This window comes from Eumetopias jubatus, unplaced genomic scaffold (assembly GCF_037043125.1).
Source record: "Eumetopias jubatus isolate StellerSeaLion01/CBP00866 unplaced genomic scaffold, mEumJub1_p1.0 scaffold_3, whole genome shotgun sequence".
In the NCBI taxonomy this organism is placed as follows: domain Eukaryota; kingdom Metazoa; phylum Chordata; class Mammalia; order Carnivora; family Otariidae; genus Eumetopias; species Eumetopias jubatus.
Window position 1 is genome coordinate 25,974,296 of NW_028274809.1, and position 18,693 is coordinate 25,992,988.

The 18,693-nt window shown below is 35.3% G+C and overlaps 1 protein-coding gene across 1 annotated transcript in view; it reads left to right on the forward strand.

Annotated features, from left to right (window-relative positions):
- ERBB4 (erb-b2 receptor tyrosine kinase 4) overlaps window positions 1–18,693 on the forward strand; it is a 680,938-nt gene that overhangs the window by 630,343 nt on the left and 31,902 nt on the right. The window contains exons 22-26 of the mRNA XM_088021952.1: window positions 10,361–10,516; window positions 12,873–12,948; window positions 13,914–14,060; window positions 16,187–16,284; window positions 17,805–17,975. Of these exons, the coding sequence (XP_087878078.1) occupies window positions 10,361–10,516; window positions 12,873–12,948; window positions 13,914–14,060; window positions 16,187–16,284; window positions 17,805–17,975 (648 nt within the window). The remainder of the gene's footprint in view (window positions 1–10,360; window positions 10,517–12,872; window positions 12,949–13,913; window positions 14,061–16,186; window positions 16,285–17,804; window positions 17,976–18,693) is intronic.

The following is an 18,693-nucleotide window of genomic DNA, read 5'->3' on the forward strand; positions in this document are numbered from 1 at the left end:
GACAGACCATTCTCTTCTTACTGTCATGCGATATCTGATATTTTTATGGTGACATTGGGCTAGAAAATGAGCCAAGGCATAAATCAGGAATCCTTTTCTCTTATTTCCTTATGCAGAGACTAGAGACAAAGCCGTAGAATTCTGTCAAAGGGAGAGTGCAAATTTGAAACAAAGGAAAAGCATCACAATGGACTTCCAAATCAACTGTAAGAGATTGAAATGAAAACTGAAAGCTGTGGTTCGGATCCTTCTGAGAATTTTAAGGAGGAAGGAACCTCAGCAAGAGGAACCTGGGTAGAGAACAGGCAGATGGAAAGTAGCTGGGTGACTTCCGGAGGGAGTATGTAGGTGCCACCCTGGCAAGCTTTACATGTGCTGGGTAAGCATTTGCAGAGGTGGGCCAGGTCCATGGCATCCGAATAAGACAGAGGTAGAACTGAATTGAATGATGCATTATATATGGACACAAAATTGGCTCAAATCACATGAGAGCTTTTAGTGTTCTAGGAATTTTACTTTTTTCAAGGGAAGATACTTATTCTAAAATATTCAGCGGTTATAACTAAACTCAACTGCCTGGACTTATAAATGGGTAAACTGCACTTAAAAAAATAGTTATTGAAAATTTTTAGTTCTGGGGTACCTGGGTGGCTCAGTTGTTAAGTGTCTGCCTTCAGCTCAAGTCATGGTCCCAGGGTCCTGGGATCGAGCCCCGCATCGGGCTCCCTGCTCAGTGGGGAGCCTGCTTCTCCCTCTCCCACTCCCCCTGCTTGTTTTCCCTCTCTTGCTGTGTCTCTCTCTGTCAAATAAATAAAATCTTAAAAAGAAAAGAAAAATTTTAGTTCTGTGTGATGACAGTTTGCTTTGTAATAAGTATACCTCCTAAAATTGATATAATTTTCTTAAGAAGGAAAATTGTATGCACGTATTCCCATCCACTAAACTTTATGGTTTTCAGTCAGTAGCATGCAACCCTGTGAAACTAAAGAATATTAGGAATGATTTGTTTCTGCTCAATTATAACAAAGGCATCAGACATTCAACCTCCTCCCTGTAGTGTCTGAATGTATTTGCACAATATGTATGCTCAGAGAAAGGCTTGGCTTTTATCTGTTAATCTAGAAGTTGCTGTATTAATAGTTTGCACACTTCATTGATTTTTAATTAATTTCTAAAGAGACACAGAGGATAACTACTACAGCCCACAGACATCTCCGTTCTCATTGCAATCCACATCTTTATTGATCGGCTGCCTAAAGAGCAGAAGTAATCTATTTTAAGTATACTTTTCTGAGAGAGCATGGACACTCTGCAATTCACTTGTCTCCTTGTAATCATATTGGCAAGAGGTCAGTGAGAAGGAAAAACGATAGCATGTTTAGTATTCTCTTGATCCAGGCAGATGAGCTTTTTCACCTGTTATTTATTTGGTAGGAAAGCAGTGTTTCTCACACAAGCTTTTTAACTTATTTTTTGTTTGTTTCTTTATTATTATTATTTTGTTTCTCTAAGAGACTTTTGAGTCCCAAGCAGGCTGTCCTGCAAATTCTTGCAATGGAAATTTCCAAAAGTTTATGAAGGGGGGGAAATGAAATTTCTGAAGAAACATCTGAAGAAAATGTAGAGAACCAGAAGTAAAAAAAAATCTGTTTTCCCAGCCAGCTTCAGGAATCTGTAAATGCTGTCCTCCTTCACTCTCCCTGGTACGCTAATATTACCATCTCGGGTTTGGCCCTGAGTGCTGCGGGTTTTGCTGTCTTCTACCTATCATAAATATTTAGACTTCTAAATTTGTCCCACTTTCATTGCAAAGAAAAATTTCCACCGCCTGAAAGGCTTTACAAAACTTTGGTCTTATTGTTCATTTAACCCAACTACAACCATCAAATGAATAATAGTTAAATGTCAGACAGTCTTCAAATTGTGGAAAATACACAGTTGAATTCACAAGTTGGTGGTCTGGAGGCATCATTCTAGGGGAACCCAGCAAAACTAAAGAGATTTATTTATTATGTACAATAATTTTTTCTTCATTGAAATCTTAGAACACCCATTGTTTATATAACAATTATTCAGTTATATATACTGTCTTTGTTAGTTGCATATATGGTTTAGAGTCTATTGACTATAGTTGGACATATATGGTCATATAATGTAATGGTTAAGTTTGTTGCCTATGGAGTCAAGCTGCCTACAGTCAAATCTTGGTTCTTTCTAAGCTTTGTCTTGCACTGTCACCCTTGGGTAAGTTTTTTTTATTTTATTTCTTTGTACATCAGTTTCCTCATCATAAAACAGGAATAATAGTAGTACAGATGTCATTGGGTTCTTGCGAGTTCCTATATACACAGAACTTAAGACAGTCCCCTGGCACAGAGTGCTTAAATAAATATTAATTATATATACATACAAAAATATAAAATGATAACATGTGCAGTTATAATGTATTGCTTATATGATTTCAGTGTTTTCAGTCAACAAAAAACCTCTACCTGTTGCATTTTCCACAGTGACTATTACTATTTTTGTTTGTCTAGATTCTCCTACACTAAAATTAGTACTGAACAGATTTTTTTATATTGTTAAACAAATTTATATCATTTCACATGGTGTTAGTGTTCGATTCAGTCTTGTTTGTAGTGTCAAAGAGATGGAGGTAAGTTTAGTACCCATCGAGTGTGGAATAGACAGTAAATTAACAGTGTATGCCTATGTTATATATATAGGTTTATGAGTTTGTGGATATGATTTAAGTGACGAGAAGAAATAAAGTGAATTTTGTATAGCATCATGCTTCAATCTAAAAAAGTATAAGTAAAACATGTTTTTGTTTAGTGCACAATACTATTTGTGTATTAAAAATATAAAAATAAATAAGCTTATGGATGATGGATTAGAAGGATGTACATTAAAAACACTGTTGTGAATACTTACGATGGAAAGAAGAATGGCATTGGGTTGGAGAGTATAGGGGAATAATGGTAATAGCACACATGGATTATGAAGTATGATTAACTCAAAATTCTGTATACCTGAGATCCTAAAAGAAAACAAAGACAGAAGTCACACACATTGCCTTGAGTTGCCTCCTAGAAAACAGTGTCTAAAACAGATTTGTGTGCAGGAAGTTTTTTTGGCAAGTGTTCTCAGGAGCAATACCTGTAAAGCAATGAAAAATATTAGGTAGAGGGAAAAAGTTGAGCAATGATGAAATTGCAACAGAGATCTCACCCAATCTTAGGAGAGAGCCCTGGAACTGGAATAGTTCTTCACAGTTATCTAAGGGGTGATGGACTTTATAATTGCATCAGCTGGTGGCTAGGTGTGGGCTGAATCTCTGAGAAGGCAAAACCCCCAGCAAAGCAGCAGTTGGGTTGGAGGTATTAAAGCATCCAAAGTGATGCAGCTGAGAGCTACCAGCAGCCAACACTCCCCTATGAATCCATTGGTCCTGAAGAAGTTTCTGGGCTCTACACCACAGCACCTACTACATACATGTGTGCCTGTGACACACACACACACACACACACACACACACACACACACACACTCTCAAATATGTTATTGGGAGATTTTGTGAAAAATACATTTCAGGTATCAACAAGTATTGTTTTAATTATGCATTATTAAGCTGATGTAAATTTAGCCCTCAATATCTCAAAATCCCCTTACAAACTAGAACCTAACCAAGTTTCTTGAAGATCATAGGTGCAATCAGAAGATGTAAGAATGAATCATGAGTATTAACTCCAAGCTAGTTTAGGACAGCCACATGAATCTGCTTTTCTTCCTCTGAAAAGAATAATAGGAGAACATTCAAGGACAAATAAGCAAGAAACAGAAATTACTTCACCTAACAGTGCTGAGTAGCCAGTAGGTATTTCATTTGGCTATCTTTTCTTTCTCTTATAGTAGTCAAATTGTATTTTTTTTAAATGAGGGTTTTTTTTTTAAAGATTTTATTTATTTATTCATGAGAGACAGAGAGAGAGAGAGAGAGAAGCAGAGGGAGAAGCAGGCTCTCAAGGAGCAGGGAGCCCGATGTGGAACTCGATCCCAGGACCCTGGGATTATGACCTGAGCCGAAGGCAGACGCTTAACCATCTGAGCCACCCAGGTGCCCGTCAAATTGTATTTTTAATAAGAGGGTTGAATTTGAGGTTATTTATTTAGAAAACACATGGTATCTTAGAATATTGAATTTTCTGGGTGCTTTACAAATATGAAGGCATTGAGTCCTCAAGACAATCTTCAGGGTAAATACTATTATTATCCCCATTTAATGGATGAGGAAATTGAAACACACAAATAAATTGACCAAGGACACAGAGCTACTAAGAGCTGGGGTTTATTTCTAAAGTCTGTCATCTTAAACATTGGATGCATGTGGAAACTGTGGTTTCCAGTGTCCAGTCTGTGGAAACTGACTTTTACTAAAACATATCCATGGCTCTCACTAAACATATGAAGGGAGGCATCTACTCTATGTCTTTCTTTACTGTTCTCTGTGTCTTTTATTGGCCCACGATTTAATATTTTATATAGATCTGTTGTACAGTTCCATCTACCATGGAATAAAAATTTAAAGCTAGAGGACACTTCAGAGATCATTTAGTCCAATCTGTCACTTTTATAGGAGAGGTAAAATGAGTATCTGAGGTCAAAAGCCTAGTGAACAGCATGTCCAGGACTTCTATCTCCAACATTCAGTTCTGTGTTCTTTCTCTGCTGCCATGAACCAGCTTTCTCTGGTTGAAAAGACATCTCAGTTGATTTAATTACGAATCCCCCTTAGTTTCCCTTCATGCACTATTCAGATAAAGTCAGTTACTTCATCCAAAAAGGCCCCTATGAACATGCTCATATCTCTAGCTCTAGCAGTAGAGAGCATAATAGTTGGATTTTTTTTTCCTCAGGCATAGAATTGCTTTTAGAAGGAAAAGTAGAAAAGAGGAGTGATTTTCATTTGAAGCTAGCTTTCCTGAAGCTTCCTGTGTTATTAAAAAAGCTTCAGGTTATTAGAATAGAAAACAGGGGAAAAAAAGTGTACTCTTGCTAACTCCAGAGATTAATGCCTGTGAGAGCTGACTGTAGCTTGAAATTTTTAGCTCCACACATGTGTTTGATGAAATTGTCACATGGCCTATATATGGGAAGCAAATATTTATCGTCAAAAATAGTCTGGTCTCTCTTGACTTGCATTAGCTTCCTGCAGCTGGGCAGAATACATTTTCACATTGGATTAAAACATAATAAGAATGCATTTTTGCTAGACAGTTGTAATTCAAATATCATAAGATTGAAAAGAAGGTCATTGCTAGGTGTTCATCAATACTGATATTTTTCCATAGAGCAGTTTAGATGAGTCGATTTTAACCAGAGATTAAAACTTTAAGCTCAATTGTAATAAAATTATCCTTGGATTTGGTATTAAAGTGCATTTCTGAACGTCAGAGTAAAGTTTGACTTTCCTTAGCTAGTTTGTATTTATTAAAGCAACTTTTAAGAGGTATAAGCAAAACAGAAAATAAGTTCTCTTTGGGAAAACTCATTACAGCATATAGAGCAAGTATGGAAAATGGTAAAATACTGAATGGTTTGGGTAACAGTAAATTCTGAATAGTTTGAGTAAAATCAGATTTACAGCACTTGGGTCTAGAAGTAGACAAAATACTCCTAACACATGTCTCCAAAAAACTCCTCTCAGTGCTGATAAAAGGTAGCTATTTTGGTACAGCAAACCTACTATTTTATTCACCCTTTCTGCAGCACTGAAAACTTTCAACCTAAAGACCAGTATTCATAACCTTTATCCTCACTGAAATCCCGAATCTGTGATGTATTTATGGAGGGCATCAAATCTTTTAATAGATTCCCTAATTTTTCCTTCTTTTTATATGACAGCATCCTCAGGTGAATCATTACTAAAATAATACTTTGAACAGTAACTATTTGGAATTTGCACCTACACATTAATCATGATGGATTGGTTATGGGTATATGTATCACCATTTGTAAACATTTATTGAACACCTACTGTGATATATTAGTTGAGGTTCACAGATTTTCTGAAATAAGCAATTCAAGTTAATGAGGGTAAGTTATTCTTGTTCATGCTAGGACTGTTGATATCTGTGGAAAAATAATGAAACCTTGCATGTTCTGCCCTTACCAAATGGCAGTCACTATTTGAGTGCTTTACATATATTAACGCATTTTATCTTTACAACAATCTGTGGTATAGGTGTTTTATGGCCATTTTAGAGACAAAGGTGAGTGCCAGGTTAATTAACTTGCCAGAGTCTCACAGCTAGAACATGGCAGAGCTGGGGTTCGATCCAGGTGACTGACCCCAGAGTCTACACTCAAACCAACTCCACCATCCTGCATATCCTGGGGCCAAAGTAAGAATTAAGTTTCTAAGTTATGTAATTCCAATTCCTGCCAAATCAGAAAAGTTTCTATAATTTAGCTTAATTTTAAATATAAATACAAACAAGTCTGTCACTTGCATCATGCCCTGAAATTCACAGAAACATCTTATAATATTTTTGCTCCAGAAAAACTAGGATCTTTTAAAACTATGTGACTTCATTGTGCACATTAATTTCTACATGCCCACACAACCCCATGACCTAGGAAGAGAAGGGGTAGGCTTAAATGTGCAGACTTTAGAGCCCCACAGCAAGGGACCAGATCCCAGTTCTATCACTCATTAGATAACTTGGAGCAAGTAACGACCTCTCTGAGACTTGGTTTTCTCATATTTAATATGGGATGAAAACAGTATGCATCTCATAGGATTAAGTTAACCTACCGATGTAGAAGTGTTTAGTTTAACGCCTGCCATGTTCTGAGTCCTCAATGTTAGCTGTGGTTATTGTCTGTGTTAATATTCCTATAATGTACTCCACCCGAGATGGCATGGCAAAGACATGGTAGTTGCTACAAGGCAGAGTAACTTTCTTTTCAATCAATGCAGCACCCATCTATCATAATGAAGGGCCCTTCTTTTTAATCATCTTCAGACTTCACGGGACATTATCCAGTTTGTCACTGTTATTTCTAATAACTGCCTCCTTCATTGCATCACACTCTGATTTAAGGAATGATTTTATTGTGAAGGAATCTAGAAGAGAATGTGACTCTAATGAGATCTTCTAGTAAAAAAATCCTATCTTAATGACTGTGATGTGGAGAAACCTGTTGTGAGCAATCCATAGACGATTCAACACTAATTTAGGTGTGAAAGTAGGACTAAGGTAGCAGTCATAATTAATGATTTAAAAGCATCTGTACAATGATGTTTCATAGTTGCAAAGCAACCATACAAATGTATTTTGATGATTTGGTAATAATAGAGATGCTTCTGTTTTTATTTCTTTTAATCATGTTCAGGTGGATGGAGGAAACTATATAGAAATTATCATCTGGTTTCCTGAATTGAGTTCTCATTATTCTGAAGAAAACATTTTTTATAGACAAATGGAATTGACGTTCAGGGTAGTCTATCACCTGCTAAGGCTTTGTGTATAGAATATCAAAGAACATTTGGAGTTTTTGTAGTTCTGCTCATAACACAGAATGTGTCAGTAGGGTCTTAAGTTTCTTGGTGAATATTAGTTCTCTACTGGTATAGTATATATCACTATTATTTGCATTAGGATAATATTTAGTTAAAGGAATTATTATTATACACCTAAGTTACAAAAGTCAGAAAACAGAATCATTCGTAATTTACTCTCCTCTTCATTATTCCATTACCAAGGATGGTTATTTTATTGTACAAGTGTATCTTGGAATTGTCCTCTTGCTGGAATTTCTTCTGGCCTAGTTTAGTTGGAAGATTTAGACACTCATGCATGGGAGCTAGATAAGTATCATAAATGAACTCGTAGGTAGTAATAGTGAGTGGTGGGGTCCTGGCAAGCTGAAGGTGCCCTCAATGGTGTACAGCCAGTCATCAGCTAAAGAGGATGTTTGAAAGTTGTCCAGTGTGGGGGTCAAAAAATATGTATATAAAATGGATGTAGCTCATGGACTGCCAGTTTACAACCTTTATCATTTTCCATCTCATCACTTTTCTTTTCTATTGTAGCAGTGGCCCCCAACTTCAGCTGTATTTGTGTCCAATCCTTTGTCTGTATACCAGGTGATATTTTTCAAGACTCCAATGATAATTGGGTGGCTTTCCTTTTTAAAACAACTTCTGTATCACCATATCAAATACTGCGTAAGATGCAAAGCTCAGAGTCTTTACCACAACACATAAGACGCCCTTGTTGAAATGAGCCTCTTCTTACTTTGTCAGCCTCACCACTCGTCTCTCTCCCGCCTTTATACATAATGACTCAGAAATACCGAATCACATACCTTTGTTCAAGTACACCATGGTATTAATGCCCCTGTGTGTGTTCTCTCTAACTGCAATTTCCCCCCACCTTGCCCAACTGATAGACATCTTTCAAACCTTACTTAGGCCTCAGGATCTCTCTGAAGGCTCCCCTCTCATGCACACTTGCTAGGCTCTACTAGAGATGATCCTCAAAACACAACTCTCCTTAAATGCCTTTGTGTGTATCATACCAATTCACTCAAGTCCATATTCCATGTCTGTCCACTTCAGTAATAGCTCTGTCCTCCTTCAGTGAACAGATCTTCTCTGACTCTTTTGTTTCCCTGATGTCTAGCACAGTGCCTGAAACATAGTGTGTGTTCTGTCATCATGTGTGGATCTGAATATTAACTCGTTGCCAACACACTTTGCATATTCTGATATGAGGGTGGTAAGAAAGGAAAGATGAATGTTTTTGTGGACATTTCTTAAAGGGGCAAATAATTGAAAAAACTTTATCTCCAAGGCAATAAGTCTGTTTTTTGATCCCTTAAATCATATAAAGGCTATGCGTTTTTAGATTCACTTTATTCTAGGAATTTCCAAGTTGGCATACTCAAACAGAAAGCACTGTTTGGGAAAGAGGACCAATCCCTAGAAATCTCAGTTGTGGGCTGATTTTAGAAAACACTAATACAAATGGTGTTACCCTACTACTGACACAGTTGGACTGTATTAGGCAGTATCTCCACTGGTTGTGTTTAATGGGCATTTATAGTATAGGGTTTGGCCCATGACGCTGTTTGAAGCAATCTTCTCTTTACACTACACTGGGTATACAGTTCATTTTTTTTTTTCTTTTTTCTACCTGTGTGATTTATGTGTCTGTTTTCCACAGCTTTTGTTTTGATATCAGCAACTGTTAATCCTTCAAAGTCCTGCAGTTGCAATGTTAACTACCAACAGCTTTGATTTGCAATTGGCATGAGAGTATGCTTTAACCATTTTCTAATAATTCTGATTTGGTTTTGAATGACAAGTTTTTTTCCTCTGAAATCCTCAAATACAGAATTTCTCTAACACTTCAATAAGAATATGCTCACTCTAATCTAGGCCTCTGAGTTTACTTCCTTGATTTTTACATCAACCTTTAGTTAAGGCTAATGTTTAATGACTCTTAGTTTCCCTACTGGTGTAAAGTACAATTAATATTTATTGCTTCTGTGGATTATGGATATATACCTATGAATAGATATGAACTTATATGGATATATGTGGATATATATATAATTGTTGGCAATCAGTAATACATTTTATTTTTAATTACCCTATATATTTAATGAAGAAAACATATTAAAGGCTAATTTCAGGGTCATTATAAACAATGTAATTTCACTTGTGGGTTCTTATAATGACTACTAATGTCATTGAAGCCATCTAAAAAAATTATAGGCTTTTAATGCCTCTAAGGTATAGTTCATTTTTTTGCATAGTTAATAAGAATAATATAATTCTTCAGCCTTGATAGAATCTATGATGGTGATTTTGGCACCATTAAACCTTCATACGAAATATTTTTTTAAAAAAATTATGGATGGGTGTCTTTGGAGCAGGTGTGTATGGGGAGGATGGTATGAAGCAGGAGTTATTGAGAAGAAAACTACTAGAAATAATGTGGGTCAGTCCAAGTGTGTGTTAGCTTATCTACTGAGAGACACTTACACCTCACTAGTGAAAGTGTTTACAAAAGATTATAAAGTCCCTGAGGAAAAAAAAAAATGATCTAACATTTAGCTCATGTACAGGTAATTCATTCTTTATAGGACTTTAGGGGATAAAGGCTAAAAGTTATTTGTGGTTTGCTTTTTTATCCCAGGTTTTTCCTAATTTTGAAAATATTCCAGGATCCTGGCTTCGCTTAGAGACATCAAGCACTTGCAACTGAAGGCTAAGAAACTGCTTTTTAGACAAATAGCAAAGCCTAGGCATTAACTGACTATCTTTTTGGAACTTGGTGTTTTTCAGGGAATGATGTACTTGGAAGAAAGACGGCTTGTTCATCGGGATTTGGCAGCCCGAAATGTCTTAGTGAAATCTCCAAACCATGTGAAAATCACAGATTTTGGACTAGCCAGACTCTTAGAAGGAGATGAAAAGGAGTATAATGCTGATGGAGGAAAGGTGGGTATCTTTTTAGAGCAATACTGCTTGAAAATATAGTATGATATTCTTTTATCTTCTTACATATTATAGGAAGAAACCACTAAGTCTGAAGTTATGAAAGTGTAAAATCTCAATTCCACCATTTGCCCTCTCTCTCACCCAGGGTCAAATATATTATATATACCAACATCCATTTCTCAAAAGTAGCCAAAATAAGACAGTTCGTCTCTAGGGGTCCTTCTGTCGCATCCAGTATTGGGAAGTGGGTGGATCCTTAGGCGTTTTAGAAATTACGCTTTAATCCAGGGCCATAGAAGTTGTTTCATTGATCCTAAGAACACAGGACTGACCACTACAGAGAGACACAACTATTCTTTCATACATTAGGGAGAAGCCGGACCACTACCAAGAACCATAATTCATTGGAAAGCTCATCATTCTATTTAGCTTCTAATCCTCTTACACCAGATATAACAGATTCCTCTTATCTGGCTCTATTTTTTTAAGCTTTACTGTAGTATATGATTGACCAATTTGCTTTATTTATTACCTCATTCTCTCCACCAGAATGTAGGCCACTATATCCTAGGGATCTTAACAGTACCATTCCCCTTCTACTTTTCTGACTGTCCAGCCTCGGGTCTTGCCTGACAACTGTGTTCCTGCCATATAGTCTCAGTCCAGGCCTTAGTTCCAGCTCTTGTTTTTCCTCATTAACCCACTGTTTAGACTTGGCTAAGGATATCTCCTCTCCATCTGGAGGTCCTTCTAGCTTAATGTGGGAAAACTTAGATCAGGAGAGGCCAAATGAAATAAGCAAGTGCATCCTTAACCTATGGTGACATATAAACACATGCTAACAAAAAAAAGGGATCGATATGTCATTTAAATATGTTTATCATGTGCCTTATTTATATGAGCCATCCAAATACATATTACAGATATTTCACAATGATAGACTTCCAAATGCTTAACATTGATTTTTATATGTCATGTAGTATATGATTTTTATATCTTCATAGGATCTCTTATATAACTATGTATATTCAGATCTTATCACAAGACAAAGAAAAATTTTTAAAAACTTCAGTTTTGTAGTATTTCCTAATCTTTCCTCGATTTTATCAGACTGTTTTGCCTGTTTGCTACCAAATTGCCGCAGTTTGAGACCACAGCTTTGAAATTCACTACAAGATTACACAGAAGTCTATAAATCACATGACTTCACTTGTCTTAGGAACATACAGCTGTAGGATTTGTCTAAAGCAAGATTCATTATAGCTTTAAATGCCTAGTAACCATTAAGTCTTTATCAAGCCACCTGTGATTTAAACTTACTTCTTTAACACCATGTCTGTAGTCCGTAAAGTCAGCTAACTCCTTGCCCATAGGGAAATCACTTCCAGTGTGTCTCCTGTTCCCTTTCACTGAATACCATGATTCTGTCATACAGTTACCTTGATGTCACCTTGGTGAGCAGCAAACCTCATGATTTCAAAGGCCTATTTAGTTTTAAGCTTTCAACTGCAAAGTAGAAGTGTTTATCTTTATTCCATAGAATCTAATTATATTTCTAGCTATATAATGCTGCCCTTCCTAGTTGAAACCTATTCTGCTGACCCCTCATCAGCAGGGTATGTGAGTTGAGTTGTTTTTCTTGTAGGGAACATAGATTTGTACTGATCCTCTCACATTCTTTTATATAATTCCTAGTTTGAAAATGGTACATGTTTTCAATACTGACTAACCAAGACAAGGGAGATCATTTGTGGCTGGGGAACAAAGCAAGCCCAACTTTGGAATTCGTTATTTTAGGTGTTTCAAGTGACCAAATTATATGAGGGGAAAAAGGTGGGGGCAAGTATAGAAAGAGACCATCTTACTGGTGGCCAGAAATTTTCTGAGGGTAAAAAAGAATGAGTGAAAATGTAAGGAATCTCATTTTGGGATGGGAGGGTGGCGGAAATGTAGTAGATCATATTTTTAGAAGCACATGTCTTAAATGTTTAGAATTGATGTTGTGAGTCATAATAATAACTAGTAACTGAATTAATTGCTGAACATTAATTAAGAACTATAGAAAGTGATACTATTTTACTTTTCATTGTTTATGAAGCTTTTAAAAATAAATATACCTTTAGGTTAATTCACTTTAAGAATTTTATAAATGTCAATTCATTGTTCTCTGTATTGAGAAATAACATGTTTATTATTATTATTATGTTTGTATTTTCTATACACACACAAAAAAAAACACAGTCAAAAAATACAATTGAGGCAAACCCAGAGACTCATATTTTGGGAAAAGAATATAGGGATGACTTTTTATATAACTATAAAACTTTCACTTTTTATTTCTCTTTTTATTTCTCAGATGCCAATTAAATGGATGGCTCTGGAGTGTATACACTACAGAAAATTCACCCATCAGAGTGATGTTTGGAGCTATGGTAAATAAATCTTCCTTGTGAATTAAGGGTTTTAAGGCAAAAGTAAATATATTAAGCTCATGTAAAATATCTTAAGCCAACTTATTTTATTGTGTTGGGAATACCTACTTACAAGCCTTGTTTCCTAAAGGAATTAACTCTTTGCTTGTCCACTAGAAAAAAAAAAAACAAAACTCTAAATGGTATCATTTATCTGCCTTTTTTATTATTTCTTCGTTCACTAAAATGTAATATATTAAAATCTCAGTTGTCTACCATAACCTTTGGTTTGGTAACAACTTTTCTGATCATTTGACAGGAATAAAACAGCCAATTTTAGTTTAGGAACAATAAATAAATAAATAAATGTCCTACAGGACATTTAATAGCAAAAATGTTAATCTCAAAATTAGTCAACATCAGATTTTATCTGCAATCATATTTACTTGATACTGAATACACATGTATATAATGAATTGTTTGATAGGCTCTAATGTGGTATAGTGAAAATTAACTTGGATCAGCAAACATTAACATTACTTAAAAGTAGAAATGGGGAACAGACTCTGTATTTTGACATCCACTCTGAATTGTCTCTGTTACTCATTAAAAATTTCAAGACAATAATAAAATAATTGAATTTCCCAAAAAGATTTTGTCATTGGGCTTCTCCTAATAGATATAGAAATCTGAAGAGCCTTTCTTTAGACTATTTTTTTTTTTTAAGATTTACTTATGTATTTTAGAGTGGGGGTGGGGTGGGGGGCACTGAGCACAGAGCTTGAGGCATGGCTCGATCCCATGATCCTGAGATGACAACCTGAGCCAAAACCAAGAGTCCGGATGCTTAACCGACTGTGCCACCCAGACTCTTTAGACTATTTTTGACTGCCTTCCAGGGAGCTTTCTTTTGTTATTGGCATACTGCTGGTTTCTTCATACTATGTTGTTAGGATGCTTATGTAAATATTTGATCTCCAATTTAGGAGTCACTATATGGGAACTGATGACCTTTGGAGGAAAACCCTATGATGGAATTCCAACCCGAGAAATCCCGGATTTATTAGAGAAAGGAGAACGTTTGCCCCAGCCTCCAATCTGCACTATTGATGTTTACATGGTCATGGTCAAATGTAAGATTGCAAAATAATTTTATCATCACCATCATCATGCTTAGTAAAACAATAGTATGGATTAATCTACCTGCATAATGTTTTTGTATATGAAAAATATGAAAGTTCAAAAATTATGAAAAATCATGTAAACACCTGTGTTTTTGGCTTATTGTTAATAGGAAGCAGTATGCATCAGTATGCATGCTTCCACGTTATAAAGTCAAAATTATATGACTCTTACTCTTCTGATTCATTTCACTTTGATTCTTATCATTTCCATGATAATCAAATTGTCTTTCATAAAGAGATGTAATTAGTCACAATAATGCTAGTAATCTTTACAGGAAAATAGCAGTCTAAACAAATGATCTAAATATAAAGAAAGAAAGCTTGAAACTGATAGTTTAAAAAAATGAATTAAATGGAAATAGGTTTACCAGTTTTAGTCAACAGGAAATTAGCAGGGCAGAATGGGAAGTGAGAAGACATGAATCTACAGTGAAATAAAAAGATTACAAATATTTACTTTTTTTTTCAATTTGATCATTTGTTTACATCAAACACTCTTACTTTTCTTTCTCCTTTCTGTGCCCCAGACACATATGTATTATAAATGTGTTTTGGCAGCCTAGGCTCTTAATTTAAACAGAATTAGGGAAGTCTCTGGAGTTTCCTACTTAATTTAAATGGGATTAGCATTCAGCAATCTTTCTTGTATAATCTGGGGTTTTCCCCTTCTGATTTACACAGGGTTAGCAAAGAAACAAACTGGTGAAGGTGAATAAGCATCTTATTAATAAGAGACTTTGGACCCAGGTCTACTCAGATTTATATTCATGACATGTGTGATACATTCTGACAGTGAGGGAAGAAATAAAAAATGTGCTTTCCAGTTCAGGTCAGCATGCCCTTTTCTCTAAGCATAGTTCTATTTACTCAATATTTAGTTCGAAAGAAAGTGATACCTCCCAGCAAAGTTAACCTTTTTTGATTACAGTAGTTCCAGAAACACCTATTTTCTCATTAGCATCTTGGTATCAACAGCATTTTTTTTTCTAAGTGGATGCATATAGTTGAGCTTTGTTAAGAGAGAAAAAATTCAGGTGATATTAATGATACATGATATGACACCCAAAGACTTCCCAGGACAAGACTAAAAATTGAACCCCCAGAAAAAAGAAATAAACCTTATAGCTTTATTGGATCAAACATCATTCAGCAGTCATCTATGGAGGGAACTTTAAAAAAAAAAAATGCATGCGTTATATAATTTGATCTCATAACTAGCTTCAGAGGTGATTTAGATACTTCATTTAGATACTCTGATGAAACAATGAAAAATCAGGAAAATATTTTGCCTAATAGGGTGTTTTACCTTGCTTTTATGAGTTTTAATACCTAAGAAGAAGGTCATTTGGCCAGAAAATCAAGCAAAGCTTTGTGCTTTTATTCTTGTGATCTCATCAGCTAAACAGAGCCTGGGGAGATAAGACCCACTTTATCTAGACTCCCAGCTAAATAATAATACATACCTTGAAAATTGCTGATAGTATTTTTATGCTGCAAAGGCTAGTACTTAGATAATCTAATGGCTGTTGCTGAACAAACATTACCAATCATTTTGGATTGGTTTTTTCCCAGCAGGAAAAAAGTAGCATGAGAAAGTTGCTTTCTCTTCCCTTTCCCCCTCTGGGGTGGTGTACTGCATTGTAACCAAAGCTTCATGTCACTCCTGACATAAAATAATAAATTATATCCCCATCAAAGAAAAGTTAAAAGAAAAAAAAGGCATTCTCTCCATACTTAAAAGAAGAAAAAAATCAGAGATTCTGTAAGTTCCCATAGTTAGCCTAGGTTATGTTTTCTAAGAAGAAAAATTAATTTTAAATTAGATCAACAAAATGAAAAGTTTCTGTTATTCTATCATGTATTACATTTACTTCTGAATATCAACAAACTGATTGAGATAGAACCTCACCTAATTGGATTGTTTCTTTCTTTAGCTTTGTTTTTTTGTTTTTGTTTTTAGATCATTGTTATTAAAAGAATATTTTTCAAACTTAGCCTATGTTTTCATAAAATTTACATCCTACTTCTTCTTAATTATGGATAGAGTAACTCTTGTATTGTGTGTGAATTTCTAGGTTGGATGATTGATGCTGACAGTAGGCCTAAATTTAAGGAACTGGCTGCTGAATTTTCGAGGATGGCTCGAGACCCTCAAAGATATCTAGTTATTCAGGTTGGTACATATCTGGTCTTTGGAACTGTGGAAATCACCACTCATAAGTCGATTAAGCAGAATATCATGTGAAATGACTTATGGAAAGAGCCTTTCACTCGACATCACAAACACTTCTAAGATTCTTCCCTTAGTATTCAAGTGCCTCTGGTACTGAACAGCAAGATAATTATGATTATCCATATACATAAAAAGTCCTTATCCCCAGACAAGCCTTCTAGCACTCTGCTTTTTATTAACATGCGTTAAGTCATGTCCATTATAATCTTCCCTTTTCAGAATAAAAGGAAGGTGGATTTTTAAGAATTTTTTTTAATTTTTATTCATTTGAGAGAGAGAGAGAGAGCACATGAGCAGGGGAGAGGGGCAGAGGAAGAAGGAGAAGCAGACTCCCCGCTGAGCAGGGACCCCCGACTTGAGGCTCTATCCGAGGACCGGGAGATCCTGACCTGAGCCGAAGGCAGACACTTAACCATCTGAGCCACCCAGGCGCCCGAAAGATGGATTTTTGTTTTAATCTTGTCCATGGTTGAAGACAGTGAATTAATAGTTTCAATGTATTGATATTTAATTTCCTAAAAAATATTTATAAATATGTTTTGTTTGGGGAGATATACAGTATGCAAGCAATAACTCAGATTCAAGTGAATTGATGTACGTATGAATCAAATGATAGCCCAAAAGACATTTTATATTAAACACTAGAAAAAATGGATTGGAAAATTTAAAAATTGTAGTATATTTATCTATGATTATTTTTATCTAAATCATAAACAAATGGACCTTGGGTTGCACTGAATTAATTTTCCTCAATAAAACACGGTAGCATTTATCTTCCTATCAATAGTCGGACATGAAGATAAAAGCCAGGTTTTAGAATAGTTTCCAGTTATCTTTTTGCCAAATTAATTTGCATAAACAACTTGTTTACAAAAATATCACATAATTTTGAAAAATTAAAAAAAATCATAGTTAAGAAATAGATGAAGTAAAAAAGAGCAGGGTTTTGGTGTCTCTCCCACCTTCGTTTATATTATTTGCTACTTGTGCTGTGATTTTGGAAGCTACAGTGTTATGCCTTAGGACAAATCATGGAGCAGCCTGTATGTCCTGAGAACTCTACAATATCAAACCAACTAAATAAGATAAAGATTGATAAGTCAATTGTCTTTTATTATTTATTCTTAAAGTCACAGCTCAAACATCCTGGCAATGAAACCTGCCGTCATTCTCAGATCTGAAATAGATTATGCCTCCTTCAAAGCAGCCAGAGAATTCTGCTTTATTCATCTCTGATGGCATTAATCACATTCTGTTAAATGTATTTATCTTACCCTGTCATATCTAAGTATGTTACAGGCTCCTTCATGACTGGTAATTGTGTTAAAGAATTATTTTTTTAAACGAGTACATGAATTTTCAACCACTTGCTTTGATATTATGTAAATTTGCTGCAAAGTCCACATGTTTAAGGTGAAAAGAAGACTCATTTTTTGTCTGTCTGGTGGGCAAACTTTTAGGGTGATGATCGCATGAAGCTTCCCAGTCCAAATGACAGCAAGTTCTTTCAGAATCTCTTGGATGAAGAGGATTTGGAAGATATGATGGATGCTGAGGAATACCTGGTCCCTCAGGCTTTCAACATCCCCCCACCCATCTATACTTCCAGATCGAGAATTGACTCAAATAGGGTAAGAAATAATCATCTACCACCTCCCATATTATTTCTGAGAAATGAAATCATGCAAATATATTGTAAGCCCTAGAATTACAAAATAATTATGCAGCTCATTTCAGCAGGATTCCTAGATTAAAAACATACTATACCAATGAAAGTCCATGTAGAGTTAATTTCAAAACACAAGCATGGGTAATACAATATGTACTCTGAAATATCTTTAAGATTTCAAGAGGAGAAATGTTTCCTTTGTCTTATGTTAGTTAAACCTTAGTTTTAAAAAATCTACCAATTCAACTAATAAAAAATCAACCCATTCAAGCTAATAAAATTATGTGTTTATAAATAAATGAAAATTCTTAACAAGGTAGGCTGTCTTCAAAAAGGATGATATGACTGTAGTCAAGAGGTGATACAAGTACAACTCTCTTTCCCTCAAGAGACTAAATATTTTCTGTCAGTTTGAAGTAGAAACAGAAAACTGCAATACTTTGGACCATATCAATCATTTTGGGAAGACTACCGAATCATTTCTAAGATGTAGATTTAAGTTTCAAAAGAAACTTCTGAAAAGAATTTGCATTTATTTTAAATATTAAGCCCACTCTATATGAATACCATTCTTTTTCTGAAAACTGTCAACCCATGTGTTCATTCACTTATTTTTAAAAATTCATTCATTATTCACTCAACATGTATTGAGTACCTCTGCACATGAGACATTATCAGAT